Raw genomic sequence first — 16,464 nt, forward strand, 5'->3', positions numbered from 1 at the left:
AGAAGACATTGAATACCAAAACTTTCATTTAAGCAGTTGAGAGATTCAGTATTTTAAAATTCAACTAAGTCGATAACGATAGAACAACTTTCTATTTAAATTAATTTGGCATTGTAATAGAAAGCCATGTATATGTATATATATATATATATATATATATATATATATATATATATATATATATATATATATATATGTGTGTGTGTGTGTGTGTGTGTGTGTGTGTGTGTGTTTCTCACAACAAAGGTGCTAAATGGATAGAAGATTTAAAAGAAGCAGGAAGAAGCTCTAATATAGAGGATATGAAATGGGATGAAGTAACAATCTTAATAAATTGAGACAAAATTTAAGAAATCTCCTAAATGGAGATGCCTGAGTCCAAATGCAGCACCTACTTTCTGGCTAAAGGTATTAATATCTTTGCATAAAGATTTAGCCTTGAGTAAAAATTACTTATACGCACATCCCCAAAAGCCGCCAACATGATTAACAACAGGAAAAAAAGCATACTCTTCCTTAACAGCGAACTGGCAATCCATCCTAAAAACTATAGACTAATAACTTGCCATCCAACAATATATAAATTATATACTGGAAGTGATACAGAGAGAGTTTATAGCCATCTGGAAAAACATTCAAACATGACAATAGAACAAAAAGGTAGCAAAAGAAAATCATATGTAAAAAAGAATCATTTATTGTTGAAATAGACAATACTAGAGAGCTGTAAAAAGTTGTGGAACTTAAATATGGTATGGATAGATTATAAAATATCATTTGACAGCATCTCACATTCATGGATTATGAAATGCTTGCAGATGGATAAGATAAACCCTAAATTCATCACGTTCATAGTGGAAACTATAAAACGGTGACAAACCACTGTAAAACTGAATTATGATAAAGGGCAGATTAATATCCCAGGGATAAAATTCTAAGTGAGATATCCCAAGATAACACTTTGTCACCCCTGGTGCTTTGTCTTTGTCTTAACCCATTAATCTGTTTACTTCATGGGCTATAATGTGGTTACAGATTAACTTCCAGAAATCAACTTTGTTGAAAGACATCTCATCTACTTTTCATTGGTGATTTCAAATTGTATAGCTGACAAGACAAGCACATGAAAGCATAACTACACTACAGACAATTAAAAATGTTCTCAGATGATATAAGAATAAAATTTCTTCTTGAATAATGTGCAAAAGCAATGTTTATATCAGGAAAGCTGCAGCACAATGAAAATATCGACCATAGGCAGGAATGTGATACAAAGAAACTTGAATGTGAGTTTGTCTATAATTATTTAGGAATAAATAAAGGAATAACAGTAAAACTTGAACAACAAAACTTAGTAAGGTGTAGCCTTACATACAGGGGTTATATCCTGCATAGCATATAACAACAAGACAACTTCCAAAGCTTCAGGGCACCTTGCAGGCACCCAAACTGTTAGCTTGAGCTGAGCTGATTAAATAAGACAGGTTTGGGCACCAAGCCCTTCAGAGTCTTCATGCCAACAGAGAGAAGGAGGCTGAACCTTGAAAGGACAATCCAAGGGATAATGAAAAATAAATGTCCACACCCCGACATAAACAATACACTAAAAAGCAAGGGGAATAGAGGGAGGAAGTGGCTACCGCAGTAGTAATCATTCAAATATCTACTGGTATGGTATGTTTACTTGCACAACTGTACTGTGTTCATCATATTGCTCACTGATGCAGTAGCTTTATTACATCAGCTTACTACATTTGCGAGGTGGAAACAAAAGAGTCCAGGAGCCCATGAAGAATAGTCCTAGCAAGGCCTGATCTAGACCTAGAGAAGGAATCAAACTTATAGTGTTTTGTAAAAGTATGCACAGAGGAGCAAGTTGCAGCTTCTAGAATACTTCCATAATACAACCCTTTCTAAAAAGCCATAGATGAAGCCAAGGCCCTGATAGATGGGGCCTTGACCCTGCCTGGAATAGTTTTGTTTTGGTGAATATAACAAAGGTTAATAGCCTTAGACAACCATTTGGAAATAGTCTGTTTTGACAAGGGTTGTCTCTTCTTCTTACCTTCACATGAAATGAACAATTGATCTGAAGAGCTGAAAGATTTAGTTCTGTGAGAACAGTACTGAGTTATCTGTGGAAATCTGAAGTATTGAGTATTCTTTCTCCCTCATTTTTAGGTTCAGGAAAGAAAATGGAGAGATGTATAGTTTGGCTTAAACTAAACTCGGGTACTACTTTCGGCATAAAACAAGGATCAGTTGTCAAAGAAACTCTGTCTCTGTGGAAAATGAGAATGAGATAGGTTGACTCACCATAAGATCTTACAACTTAGATACCCAGCTTGTAGAGGTCAGAGTAATCAGTAAAACTGTTTTGCATGTTAAGAACCTCAAGTCAGCCAGGTTAGCCAATTAAAATGGAGTAAGTGCTAGCTTCTCTAACACAGAAATTAAGATCTCAAGGAAAGGTCACCAGTTTTCTTGTAGGAGTCTCATGCAAAACCCCTTTCAATAACATTTTGAAATGAGAATGCATTGAAAGAGGATGATCCTTGGGCAGACATGCAGAAATGGATGGTAAATCAACCTTGATGGAGGATTAAGAAATGCCATAGGATAGTAACTGACACAAATATTGTAAAATCAAGAATAACTAGCAGTTGTTGCCTCCACTAGAACCTGCTACATGACCTCTGTAAACAGGTCCCCAAAGGGAATTAAGACTCTATCATCCAGATAGTCATTGAGGTTGATTAGGGTTGGGGTGTATCAAACACCCCTGTTCTTGTCTGTGTAGCTAAAGTCTGTGAGAAAGCTTGTAGTTATTGCCTCTGGCCATTTCCAAAATAAGGGAGAACCACTGTTTCCTTGGCCAGAAGGGAGTTATGACAATGATTTTGGGGGATTCCTTCTAAATCTTCAGAACTACCCTGGATATCAGGATGGAAAAGCATACAGGAACATTCTTGTCCAAGGAAAAGAAAATACATCTTTCAGGTCTTTTTGCATGGAGCCCTGGAGCACCAACTTGTCAGTTGATTTTTAAGAGAGGAGGCAAATATGTCTGCTTCAGGAACTCCCCATGGATGGATCAAATCCTGGAAGACTCCTGAATCTAGTTTCCACTCATGAGAGTCTGCTGTTCTCCTGCCCTGCTGCAACCTCGCTCCCACTTGTTTTTTGATATACCATATGACTGTGGTATTGTCCATAACCAAACAATAACACGGGTGATTCAGAAAGTTGAGAGCCATGATCAGGGAAATCATCTCTTTTATATTTATGTGCTTGCATCTGTCCTTGGTGTCCCACACCCCTTACACTTCTATCCCTCTTAAAACAGTTCTCCAAACAATGTCCAAGACGTGTAGTGACAAACTGCTTTGCAACAGGGAGAGTGAAGGGGAAACCTGGATTTAAAGATACTTGCTGTCCCCACCAAATGATTTCTCTTCTGACAAATCACAGCACTGGGATTTGAAAAGGCAAAGAATGTTAGTGCTGGGACCAGAGAGCCTTCAGATACCATTGCATCTACCGCATGTGGAGTCTTGCCAGGGGTATCATGAGTATCACAGATGCCATGAGACCCAAACTCCAGTGGTATTCTCTCATAGTGACTGAAGTTTGAGTGGAAAACCTTAAAAAAAAGATCCGAGTATAGATCTGGGTTTTTTTTTCCTGTGGAAGAAAATCTGTTTGAATTGAGGTGTCTAGCTGTGACACCCCAGGGACACAATCCTATGTGAAGGAGCCAAAAAACACTTTTGAATGTTCTCTTGTAATTCCAGCTTGTGTGAGAGATCTCTGTCTCTCACCCAAGTGAGAGATTCCTGAAACTTTGAAAAAGACTCTGCAAAGATAAGCATATCATCTAAATATGGAAGCCTAAAATGAACTATAACTGGAGCTAGACAATTAGTGAACACTGTTGGTTCAACGGATAGTCCAAAGGGTAAGGCAGATAACAGATAATGTGATCCAGAAACGCAATCTGGATGAATAGGGATGTGATGATAAGCATCTTTTGACTCTCGTTTTACCAAGAGACTTGAATTAGGAAGAAGAGGTTGTGAAGTGACATCATTTTGAATTTGGGCACTATCAAAAACAGGCTTGGGAAAGAAAGAAGGTCCAAAACTGGTTTCCAATCATTTTCTTTCTTTGGCACTAAAAACAGACTTAAATAAAAAAACAGTCCTCATCTGGGAAGCATGAACTGGATCTATCACTCCCTGGGACATCATGTGATGAAGGACAGGTAGAAATAAGAGTCTGATCTGGTGGATGAGTAATTACCCCCCCTGGAAAAAAGGCATTTCCTCCCACTGCCATCTGTAAGTTTTGAATGACCTCCAGAGCCCATTTGTCGGAAACTATCTGTTGCCAACGAGAAAATTGGAGATTCATACTTTCTGGAAGGGGAAGTGAGGCTGCCACAGTGGGAGGGAGGAAGGGCATAGTCCATTGAATAGTCATTCTGACTTGTTGGCTTTGGGAGTTTCCATTCTTGTTGGAACCCCCTTGCCATTTTTTCTTAAACATCTGTTTACCTGAATTTTGTTGAGACTGTTTATTTTCTTTTTTTGCCAAAATTGGATGACAGGTTAGAGAATCCCTTAGAAAATTTGAAAAACGAGGACTGAAAAATCTTAGAGATTCTCTATATTAGTGTCATCACTCATTTTGATCTCCTCTGTAACAGGGAGACCAAGAAGTAAATATCTATCCTAATGAAAATTTAGAATTGCGTTTTTAACATCATCTGGGAGGTTCTGAGAATGCAGCCAGGCAAACCTCCTCAAAACAGTACTAGTGTCCATAGCCCTGGAAGAAGTATCATCTGATTAATGCACACCCTGTAATGACTGGTACAATAGAAGTAACTAAATTATTTGATTCAGATTTTTCCTCACAAGAACAAATTGCAGGCAAAACATCCCCTCATACTTTCATAATTAATCTGAATAAACTTTATCATATGAACCTGACAATTCAAAATTCTGAAAATCAAAGTTGCAGAAGCATACTCTTTTTCCTGTACTTATCAATAATCTTCCCCTAAATATCAAAAAGAGTAGGATTGTGACTAACTAAATGTTTAGCACCAGTGAGATTAATTAAAGCTATAGTTGCTAGGTCAGGTTTGGGAACAGTGTAAAAAATTTTAAAAAGACTGAGGAACGTTATACATCCTATCTGCCTTTTTAGGGGCAGCTGGCTGACTATCAAGAAAGTTGTAGGCAGAAGGAATGGATGAAGGTTCTGAAAATTCCTTCTGTAACAGCATACAAGTCATAGTATTTTCTGAGGGACTGAGGAATCTTAAAGTATTATCCTACTGAATGAATTGGCACATTCTGAAAATGGTCTCATTGGAAGAGAAACCCCCACAGGGAGAATCAGAAGATGAGCTCTCCTCTGAGCCTGAATCAGAAATCTGTGGAGAAACCTCTGTATGTGTTCCTTCATCTTCCTGTCCAGATTTAGAATTTTGAATCTCTTCAGGAAAATAGGTATCCCTTTTTCTTTTATCAAAAAAATTACTTTATAAATAGGATCAGTTAACCTGAATTAAACCCTGAGCCATATCCAGTAAATTACTTCTATGTAAGGAAATTTGGGGAGTAGGTATATGTTTAGTTTTCTGTTTCTTTTTGACAGGACAGATGGGGCCTGCAGTGTTAATGACAACAGCAGCTTCCCCATGGATGGGCACAACATTTTGAATAAACAGGGAAGCCATCCCTGTTCATTGTCTCAGGACCAACAAGGGTGCATTTCCCTTGCCCATTGAGCATACTCTAACAGCTGCTGCGGACATGGCACCCCCCCCCATCCATAGTGGCTGTAGGTGCTACACCAGAGGGATCTGAGATGAAAGGCGCAACTAATGGTCTTAGCAGAGTCACTTACCTGTGGCTAAGGCAAATTGCTAGTCTGCTGTGGTGATAAATACTGTTTGCTTAACGTTTTCTTTTTGTGGCTGGTGGAAGTACCAAACATGGGACTGATAGTTTGTTCCATGGTCAAGCTGAAAATGGTGCCTCTTTCCCAAGGAAAAGAAACATCAAATGCTGGTAAAACTTAAAATTTTTGTCTTTAAAATCATTTTTTCGCATAACAACTCAGTAAAAAGCACTTTAATACATTTTGCCAACCCAAAATAAAATAAATACAATTTATCCACAGAAAAAAAACATTGTTTTAATTTAGTTTAAACAACTTTTAAACTGACAGGAAAAAAGAACACTCTCATTTAAATACAATACAGTCTTATGACAGTCTGTTTAAACACAGACTCCTAGCTTTAAAATAATTTTCCTGAACAAGAAAATGTTATACCACAAACAATTTTTTTTTAAATGGGAAGTTTTATCCCTAAAGGGAACTTGTCTGCCCAGCAAAGAAACAATAGAAACCGACCGTTGATCTTCAGAAGTCTCAGAGGAATGTAGTCTTCAGTGAGAGGAAAAATGTGAAGGGCCTGGAGCCGAAAACTGTCTTTTTTAGTCAGCTCAGCTTGAGCTGACTGATGGTTTGACTGTGTGGAAAGGGCCCTGAAGCTTTGGAAGTTGGTTGGCTGTTATATCCTATGCTGGATCACTGATAAAGCTACTGCAGCAGTGATCAATATGATGAACATCTGCATTGATGTCTAGGAATAAAGTTTAGGCTATAAATCAACTTTTGTGTTCTAACATACAGCTTTGGTGTGATTGACTGGCTCCAGAAAGCATTGGATTAGCTGGACAAAAAGACATGTAAATTCATGCTTATCAAATGATATATGAAAAAACAGTGAATGGTATGATTATATATCTCTTTGCCAGTGAATGGTAAGATTATATATCTCTTGGTCTGAAAAAGGTATGAGACCCCTCGAAATTTACTATTGTGAGACTACATACATATTTCTTGACATAATTAGATTAACACATAATGAAGGATCTAATGTCTACTTCATCTGTGCCTCAACTGGTGGGTTTCAGATCTGACCTCAGATCTGTCTTCAGACACTTTTCAAACTTAAGATCCATAGATCAAGCTCCTCCCCTTACCCACAACGCACACCAAATACTGCATTACCCCAGATCTAGTTTGCCACTCATAGCATCAAACATGGTTGAAGTAGCTCAAGTTGCAGATAAGTGGCTGTTTGATCTTTTTCAGCTGTACTTTCAATCTTTTTGTGGAGTCTTTCCCTTCTACTTGTTTTTCCTTCATTGCTATCAAAAAGAAAAAGAAAAACCCTTTGATAAGTGTTCTTTTTGCATAGGCCTTGCATCTTCTTTTTCTTTAAAAGCTTTCTAGTATCTTATTTTGGCATCATTGGTATTTCCTCCTTTATCCCTTTTGTGGGATTTCTTTGTTATCATTACTGGTAACTCACTTTTCTTTGTCCGTGCTGCTGTTTCTTTCTTTTCTTGCTGTGGCTATTGGCAGTTATGTTGGACAAATCCACCATCTTCAAAAAGTGCACTTCCTGCTGCTATAAGATTCTCACCTCCGATCCCCATTTGGTGTGCCTTTATTGTCTAGGGGCTACATACCTGGATGAAGATTGTGACATTTGCTCGGAGTTCAATTACAAAGCCTTGGTCAACAGTAGAAATAAATTGGTTTTAAAAGGTTTGCTTCCTTCTTGTTCTTCTTTGGTTGGAGCTTCACCTTCCACAAAGAAGTCCATAGATAAATATAATGGGGACAAAAGGGAAAAGGCAGCTGAGAAGGCAGTTGATAAGTTGGAGCCAATGATCACTGTCCTTACTTGGCTCTGACTTTGACTCTACCTGCTAAAGTTTCGAAGACCTTGGATCCGACTGCTTCTTTGGATCTGGATCAGTCCTCCACCAAGTCACCTCCTTGGAGGCAATAAAGTTTTTCCCTGGAGCTGATTCCTGCAAGAATACACTCTCTTTTTCTGCAAGATACATCCCATAGGGCTATGAGAACTCTGTCTACTTCATCTTTCTTCAGATCTGCTAGGACCTTATCTAAAGCACATGTGGACAGAATGATAAGAAAATTCCTCCAGCTCCAAATTCAGTTAGGAGTTCTTTCTTCTCTATCTCCCCTTAGACCAGTGACCTTTGCACCATCTCAAACCCTATTGCTGCTCTTACTCCAATACAACCCTTGTCTTCAGATGTTTTGGATCTGAGACTTCCAGGACTGTCTGTGTTGGATCCAAAGGTTTGTTTCTCTTTGACTTCTGTATCTTCTCTCATCCAGTCAATACAGACAATGTTGGAGCCAGAGAGATGTCAATGCTGTAGCATCAGTGCTAGACCTAGGGGTGGGGGGGGGGGTTGACTTCGCGACTTTCATCTCTTCTCCTTGGAGCATTGGTGTTAGATTGCTTGTCTCTGACTTCTTCTTCAAGGCAGGGTCAGAGGAGTTCTCTGGTCTATCCTAGTCAGGTGGCTTCAGCTCTGACTGGGGTGGTTCTGGGTTTAACATTGGCTTCCACCTTCGAGGCAGTGGCATTTCAGGAGTTAGGACATCCTTGCCTCCCTCAGATCCTTCTGCTTTGTAACTGTCTGCCCTGGGTCCTGAGCCTACTCATTCTGTTCCATCAGTACAGCCACTCTATTCCAGTCTTGAGACAGTCATCGTACAGGGCTTCCCAAGGGCTTCCAAGTCTTTCATGGATTATCCCCCCTGTGGAAGCTCCCCAGAAGCACAAGTACAAGAAGAGGCACATTGGCTCCCCACAGAAGTCATTAACAGAGGACACAGACTTCAATGAAGGCGAAAGATACTCAAACTTCTTAGACAGAAAGGTGGTTAGTCTTCTGAACCACCTTCCCAGGAAGAGGAGTTTGTATTTCTTGAGACTTTCATAAAGGGCTCGGCTACTTCCTGAGTGGTCCCCCTGGAGGATGAAATGGTGAATTTGATTTCTCATTGGGCATGGAAGGTCCTGGATGTGGTAGAACCAATCTGAAAAAGCCAGATAAGTACCTAATTGCACCCAAAGACTGGGCCTACTGGAGTATGGGCCCTGCAGTCACTGGTATGGTGATGGTGGCAGTCACTAAAAAAGAACTGCCAAGAAAGTCCTACTATCCACCCCCCAACAGCAATTCTAGGACCTTGGACAGATTTGGAAATTGGATTTGTTCATCAGCAACCTTTGCTGTCTGATCATTAAACTATTTGGCACATGGGTAAAGGTTCCAGACGGACTTGACTAAGGAGCTTTCCGAGTTACTTTCTGGGTCCATGTCTGAGGAAGACATGAAAGTCTGAGGAAGACATGAAAACTGTCTTTCCTACTGGCCATCCTTCAGTCTACCTTGAACACCTCCATGCATTTAATTTCCATTGCTACAGAGGGCATTTCTAGAGCTGCAGGCTCAGGAATTACAGTTTGGAGGCATGCTTGGATGCAATTATGTGATTTTATGGAGTCTGTCAAGACATCCTTCATCAATGCTCCTTTTAATGGATTGACTCTGTTTGGACCCCATGTTAAAGAGAGTTTCTCCAGGATTGAACAGTTTTCTACCCCTCAGAGGAACTTTGCTGGAAATCAGAAAGGGAGTAGGAAGATGTGGTTCTGAAAAATGCAAGGGTTTTCTCTGGACTGCTATGGAGATCGATCCCCCTAGGGCAAAGGGGGGAGGATTCAAATGGTAGATGTCACCCACATGGCAGAGGAGATCCACAAAACCAAGGGTTCAAAGGTCCATTTACTGAAAAGCTTTAGTGGTGCTCCTGAAGGATTACCTAACTGCTGGAGGCAGTCAGCAAGCACTTATCTCTGCACCTGGAGGTCTGAATGTCCATCACCAAAGATGTCTGGGTGCAAACTGTAATTACCAGAGGTTATTATATTCCCTTTTCCCACCCTTTCCCAACAAAATCAAGGCATGTTCCCAATGTGCCACCCTGGCAAATGAAAGATACAGCCTTAAAAGTTGAAAAGCTGCTACAGAAAGTGTCATCTAGAATGTCCCACCAAACCAACATGGGTTTGTAACTTGTTCATGGTTCTTTTTGGTGCCAAAGAAAAATCGGGACCTCAAGCCATTCTTGGACCTAAGCCCTCTAAATTTGTTTGTAAAACACTCGAAGTTCTGAAAGGTCTCAGTTCAGTCCATACTTCTGCTTCTGAGGAAGGATGATTAGGTGCTCTTAATAGAGCTCCAGGATGCCTACTATCTCATAAAAATAAACAGATAATCCAGGAGCTATCTTCACTTCTGGCTAAAGGCCACTCACTTCCATTTCAGAGCCCTGCTCTTTGGTCTCACCACAGATCGCCAGGTGTTCGCTAAATGTATGGCAATGGTTGCAGCTCAGTTGAGACTGCTAGGATTCTGGGTGTTTCCCTACCTCAGTGACTGGCTCCTCACTCCTCACTTCTTCCACCAAGCATCGTTTGATTCACACCAAGGATTACTTGCTCCATCTTTGCCTTAATTTGGGCATCACAGTCAATTACACCAAATTGCACCTGTCCACTACTCAAGTCCTAGAGTTCATATGTGCTCACTTGATACAGTTTCTCAGATGTGCTGTCTTCCTCATTCCAGACTATCCACTTTACATCAAGCTGCACATCTTTTGTCTCTTAAGTTACTCACAGTCAGGTTAGTTTTACAGCTCCTTGGGTCTATGGCTGCCTCCATAACATTGGTACTACTGTCAAGATTTTATATGAGTGTGTGTGTGCTACAGTGGCCACTGGCTGTACAATAGTTGATAAGATGACAACCAATGAATTTTCCCATTCAAATCACCAAGATTTGCAAAGAACATGTGTCCTGGTGATTCCATGCCCTAGGGCCCCAGAAGTCCCCCACAGCTGACCCCTAATTCTATCCTTGCCCAAGGCTACCGCACCATGACCATGGATGCTTCCCAGCTGGAGGGGTGGGGGAATTACTTAGGACAGAAGTTTCAATGCATGTGGTCCCCTTTAGAGGCCAGACTACACATCAGTGTTCTAGAGATGAGAGCAGTCCTCATAGCATTGCAGGCATTCCAGAATGTTCTTCCTCTGGGCATAATTGCTGTACAGACAGACAGCATGTCGGTAGCCTAGTACATCAACAAACAGGGGGAACCTGCCCCTGTGCCTTGTGACAAGAAGCAACGAGAGTGTGGCAGTGGACAATCTTTTCTAATTGCTTTCTAATAGCAGTGCACAATCCTGGGAAGTTCAGTATGTTAACAGACAGACTGAAGAGATATATTCTATTGCCTCATGGGTGGTCTGCCAGTCCTTCAGTGGCAAAGCTGATATTTCATCAATTGTGTCAGCCATGCTGCTGTCTTTTTGCCTCTCCCCTCAATGCCCAGTGCCGCAGGTATTTCACCCTAATTCTGAAGAAGAGAAGCCACCGAGAGATACTCTGAACCTTGACTATCTACTCAGTCTGCTCTGTGATTATCTACCTACCCCAGTTATCCTAAATTTTCTACTGAGAGCACAACCACAGAAGACAATGATAATCTTCATTACCCTTTTTGGCCTTGACAAGTGTGGTTTTCCTTCCTTTGGCCTCTCTTAATACACCCTGCTTGGGTATTGGACCTTTCTCTAGATCTCCTGTCTCACACATCTGGACTGCCTCATTCAGACATGCAAGCCCTCAAGTTAATCACATGGTTTCTCCACTTCCAGTGATGGCTAGGCAGTCCAGGCTTTCTTCTCAGGTTATACACATTCTTACTTCACCCCAAAAGGACTCCACTAGGAATATATAAGAGCAAATGTAAAAGGTTCTGTCTTTGGGTGCAAGAGAGACATTTGGATCCTTCTCAGCCTTCGTTCAGCTGTCCTAGATTTTTCTGCTTCTGTCTTCCAGGATGGAACAAGTTAATCTATAGTTAAGGTACAATTATCTGCCATTTCCAGTTTCTATATTGGCAAAAATCATTCCTTCCCGTCCTTCCTCAAACTGTGCGAGTGTACTTTTTTTCTAAGACCACCCATTGAAGATCTGACTTCTCTTTGAGACCTTACAATACTCTTGCAAGCTTTGAGAAAGTCTCCTTCAAACCAGCAGCTAAAGTGGATTTAAAGTATTTATCCTGGAAAACCATTTTTCTAGTTACTATCACATCAGTCAGATGAGTATCTGAACTCCAGGCACTGTCTTGTCAGCCATCTTAACTAATTTTTCATAAAGACAGAGTTTTTCTTCAAACTAATCCCTCCTTTTTGCCAAAAATAGCCTCAAAGACTGTGGTTAATCAGACCATTAATTTGCCTGTCTTGTTTCAAAAATTCTCGAACAAAGGGGGATATATGCTTCATTTATTAGACGTACACAGACAGCTCAGGTTCTACCTCCATAGAACTAAAACTTTCAGAAGATCTGACCAATTGTTCATTTCCTTCTTTAACACAAAACTGCATCACTCAGTGTCCAAAGGGACCTTAACTAGATGGCTTAGTCATGGTATTTCTCATGTATACAAAGAAAAAGGGTTTGACCACATCAAAACCTCCAAGGGTACATTCCACAAGATTTGTTTCCACCTGCTCTGCTTTCTTAGCAAGAACTTCCATTGGTGACATTTCTGCTGCTGGCACTTTGTCTAATGCTCACACCTTTATTGCTCATTACAAACTGGATATTTTTTCAAGGGACAGAGTGGTTTTGGTTCTGCCATTCACCAGAATATCTTTCCATGAAGGCCACCCTGGATTTCACATAGCTGAGGGCTCTGTCCCACCAGTTGAAGAATGGACAAAAAAGACATCAGATACTGAAGTTATGTACTCACCATAACAGTGCATCTGTGTTGTCTGTTTTCATCCTTCATCAGCTTCCTTCCCTCCAGTCCCCCTTCCATTTATGGAAGATTTATATTTTTTTTAGTATGATTTGAAGGGAATTTTTTTTTTGGTCTATTCCCTTTTAGCTCCAGACCATCTACCTTCTTGCATCTGCTACCTTTCTTTTTATCTCCTTTTTTTGAATATTATGTTTTTTTTAGGCCTTCAGAGTTCTAAGACTAAGGGAACAAAATCGATCTGAGTTAATACAAAGTTTGAAGGGGATTATGGGTAAGGGGAGGAATTTGAGCTACAGATCCTAAGTCTGAAAAGTGGCTGAAGTTTGAGAGAGTATATCAACACAAATAAAATACTGGAACATTTTGAAAGAAGCTTTAAATGGATATTCAGATGAGCTGATAGAGCTGCAGAAATCAGAGACTGAAATGAAGAAAAGTCTGGCTGAGTATGAAATTGCTCAATAAAAAATGTTTCATAAATGGTAGAATTAGAGGACAGAGCATGTAGGGAAAGCCTGAGCTTTTCTGCTGTACCAGAGAAACTGGAAGGAACAGCCTGCATTCATTTTATGACACAGATAAGCAATTGGACTAGTATTCTATAGCAAGAGTTGTTAATTGAAAGGGCACGTTGTGTGTATGCCCCGAACCTGGGTATGCAAAAGCAGCCAATACCTCTAACAGTAAAAGTGCAATCCTACCACAGAAAGAGTTGATTCTGACAAAACTGTGGCAGAAGGACAAAGTACTAAAAGCTGGAGACAGCTGTGCATTTGTGGAAAATGATTACTCAACTGTACACCAGGCAGAAAAGGAGTAAATTTATTCCCGCTATCAGGGAATGTTGAGAAGCAGGTGTGAGATTCAAGCTGCTGTATCCAGCTATCTTTAGAGTATTTTCCTGGTGGGTCAAAGTGATTTTTTGATACAGAACATGGTAAGGAGGAAATACAAAAGTTTGTCCAACAAAAAGTGAGCTGTCAAACAGAATGGGATTCTGTTTCTTATTCTTCTGATAGTAAAGTTCATAGAGACTATGTCAGTGAAACCTTTTCCAGTGTTCCAAAGGAAAATACTTGAGAGACAGAAAAAAGCACAGGAGTTGACTAGAAGAACCAAGAGTAGGTTGGAGATGAACCAGAGACTCAAGCTGGGAGATAGATTTCAACAGGAAACTTGTATATTAATGAATAAATGTGAGACTGCAAAGCTTCAATCACATTTGTTAAATATGGTGGAACAAGAAAACCTGAAAATATTGAAATATTGAACTTTTTTGACTTTGTTAAACTTGTAAGGGGCTCCAAAGCATATGCCCTACTTCATGTCATTCATGTTTGGAAGAACATTAAGGAGAGGGGAACAAGAAGGAGAGGTTAATTGTAAGTAAGTTTTTGTTCTTAGTATTTTTTATAAATCATGACACATACTGCATATTATAAAGTAAAGCTTTTTCAGTTATTTTTGTGTGTAATAGGGATACTAAAGTATCTTTTGTCTTGTTCAGTTTTAAGAAATGTATGCACTGCAATGTGAAAAGAGAAGAAAGCCTGGAGAAAAGAACACAATACAAGTAAAACTGATATGCTTTCAGAGAGGCTTCCATATTGATGAATGTTTTTCCAGTTAGAACATCTCCTGGATGACTTAAAGTCTGCTTTTAATTGTCTTGAGTCTTTATGACTAATATTCAATGAGATATAGTCAAACTTATCACTATCTCAGTAGAAACTCTTTCTAGGAGGTGCTGGACTCTTTCCAAGTGAGTGCATTTATTTTGTCTATTTTCTAAGGTAGTGGAAAAGCCTTCTTTGACAGCAAGGATTTCCTTTCTGGGTTAGATGTTAGAGAATATATATGTTCAGCATGCAAGAATTCATATACAGCTCTCCATCATTACTCATGAGATGAGACAATTAGTCTCCTTTTTAGGTCAGGCTGGTTATAAGTCTAAAGGAACCATTATTTATGGAAAAAACATTCTAAAAATGTTCAGATATTATCTAGACCAATAGATTCTTACAGAAAGTCTTCAACAGTTCCTGTGTAGTGTGTTACATAAACTAACAAGGCAGAAGTCATTCATGTAATTTTTTCAGAGTGGGACTTATTGTCTTGGAGCTGTCTTTATCAATGAATATATAGGTCATAGTTGTCATTCCGATAGAAAAGTCTAAGATTTTGACACATTTTCTCATTGAAGGTAAATCATCATAAGGTCAACTAATTGAGAATTATTTGTGGCAACCTATGTAGAGAACATTTTATGTGTCCACAAATTAATCCACATTTCTGGAAAATGCTATTTTCCATGGGAAGTTAGTGAAGAGCTAGTTGGTGTCACTCCTTTGAAAACTTCATAGGCTTCTCATTATTTGATATGCTGTCTCACAGTAATAATACTTTTTTGCAAAACCATCTTTAATTTTTTTTCTGGCCACATCTGAAAGCTGTATATAAAAACAATTAAAATGTGTTATTTTACAGTGTTGAACTGGATTCCTGGAAATGCCTGTTGATGAAACTTTGGTTTTCTAAGCAGTGATTTCTATTTGACAGTTTTTAAGAACTTTTTGACTTTGGGCTTGTTTTTTTGTTTTGTTTTGTTTTTTTGGGGGGGTGTTGGTTGTAATTTTTGAGGTCTCAGGCTTCATGCTGTCTTTATATTTCATGTTGCTTCCATCTATATTTATGGGATGTACTGCAGCCTAGCCATCATTCAAACAATGCTCTTCAGTATGAATTAACATTATTTTGGAGTTGGGGGGGGGGGTAACCATGAATTTGCTCAAACTGGCATTGATAAGGAGCTTAAAAAAGTAAGATGGAAGGGATAATACCCCAAAGGTGACAATTTCCAAAAATAGAGAAAGGAAACTAATAATTCACTCTTATTATGAGATCCTCAGACATCTCTGCTTTTCTAAGCAGAGTACAATCCTAAAACCCAGAACTAGACTTACAGAATACAAATAAACTCAAAAAGATTAAAAAGTGCCATATGTACATTATGATTACTCATAAAAAAGAATGGATTTAGAACAGTGATGTCCTTAAGTAGGATATATTTGTTAAGCTTCTTAAATTTCTTTCACTTTACAGACAAAACCGCAGCAGCTGTGAATGAAACAGAGAAGTCTAATCTGTGGATAAATCAAATTTATATATTTTTTGTGAAGAAGCTTTTTCCAGCACATGAGTACCTTGAACTTCTCAAGAAAGAAGCAAAGAAATACCGGGCAGAACAAGCTGAGCTTGCACGACAGGCCAAGATCAAAGCTGAGGAAGCAAGGTTATTAAAACATTTCTTCCAGTACAGTATTTACTTTTGTAAAAGTCATGTTTTTGAATTTTTATTATGATTAACTGAAAAATTATATAAATCCGTATACAGGGTTAAAGATAAAAATTTCAAATTTTACACTGTGCTTCCATATGGCTGCCCATCCAAAAAATAAGTACCCCTTTGTTCTGTAGTCCATATCTTAATATGTTATTAAATGTAAAGAACATGTACTAAAATTCTAATACCTGAATCCTTTAATTGGACTGTTAATATAACAATCATAAAGCAAGGTGGACAATTTTATCTTCTTGCTGGCTCACTTATAAACCTTTTGTTAAACGTATTTTACTTATATATTTGAAGACTTGGCATTTAGTGTTGGAGTTGGTTAAACACTGCCTCCTCAAAAATTCTCG

At 39.1% G+C, this 16,464-nt stretch overlaps 1 protein-coding gene across 1 annotated transcript in view; it reads left to right on the forward strand.

Annotated features, from left to right (window-relative positions):
- Nucleotides 1-16,124, forward strand: part of LOC122816190 (radial spoke head 10 homolog B-like) — a 1,099,140-nt gene extending 1,083,016 nt beyond the window's left edge. The window contains exon 20 of the mRNA XM_044088939.1: nucleotides 15,865-16,124. Coding sequence (XP_043944874.1) covers nucleotides 15,865-16,124 — 260 coding nt within the window. The remainder of the gene's footprint in view (nucleotides 1-15,864) is intronic.
- The last annotated feature ends 340 nt before the right edge of the window (nucleotides 16,125-16,464 follow it).

Source organism: Protopterus annectens, chromosome 12.part0, assembly GCF_019279795.1.
Source record: "Protopterus annectens isolate FY-2018-M chromosome 12.part0, PAN1.0, whole genome shotgun sequence".
Lineage (NCBI taxonomy): Eukaryota > Metazoa > Chordata > Ceratodontiformes > Protopteridae > Protopterus > Protopterus annectens.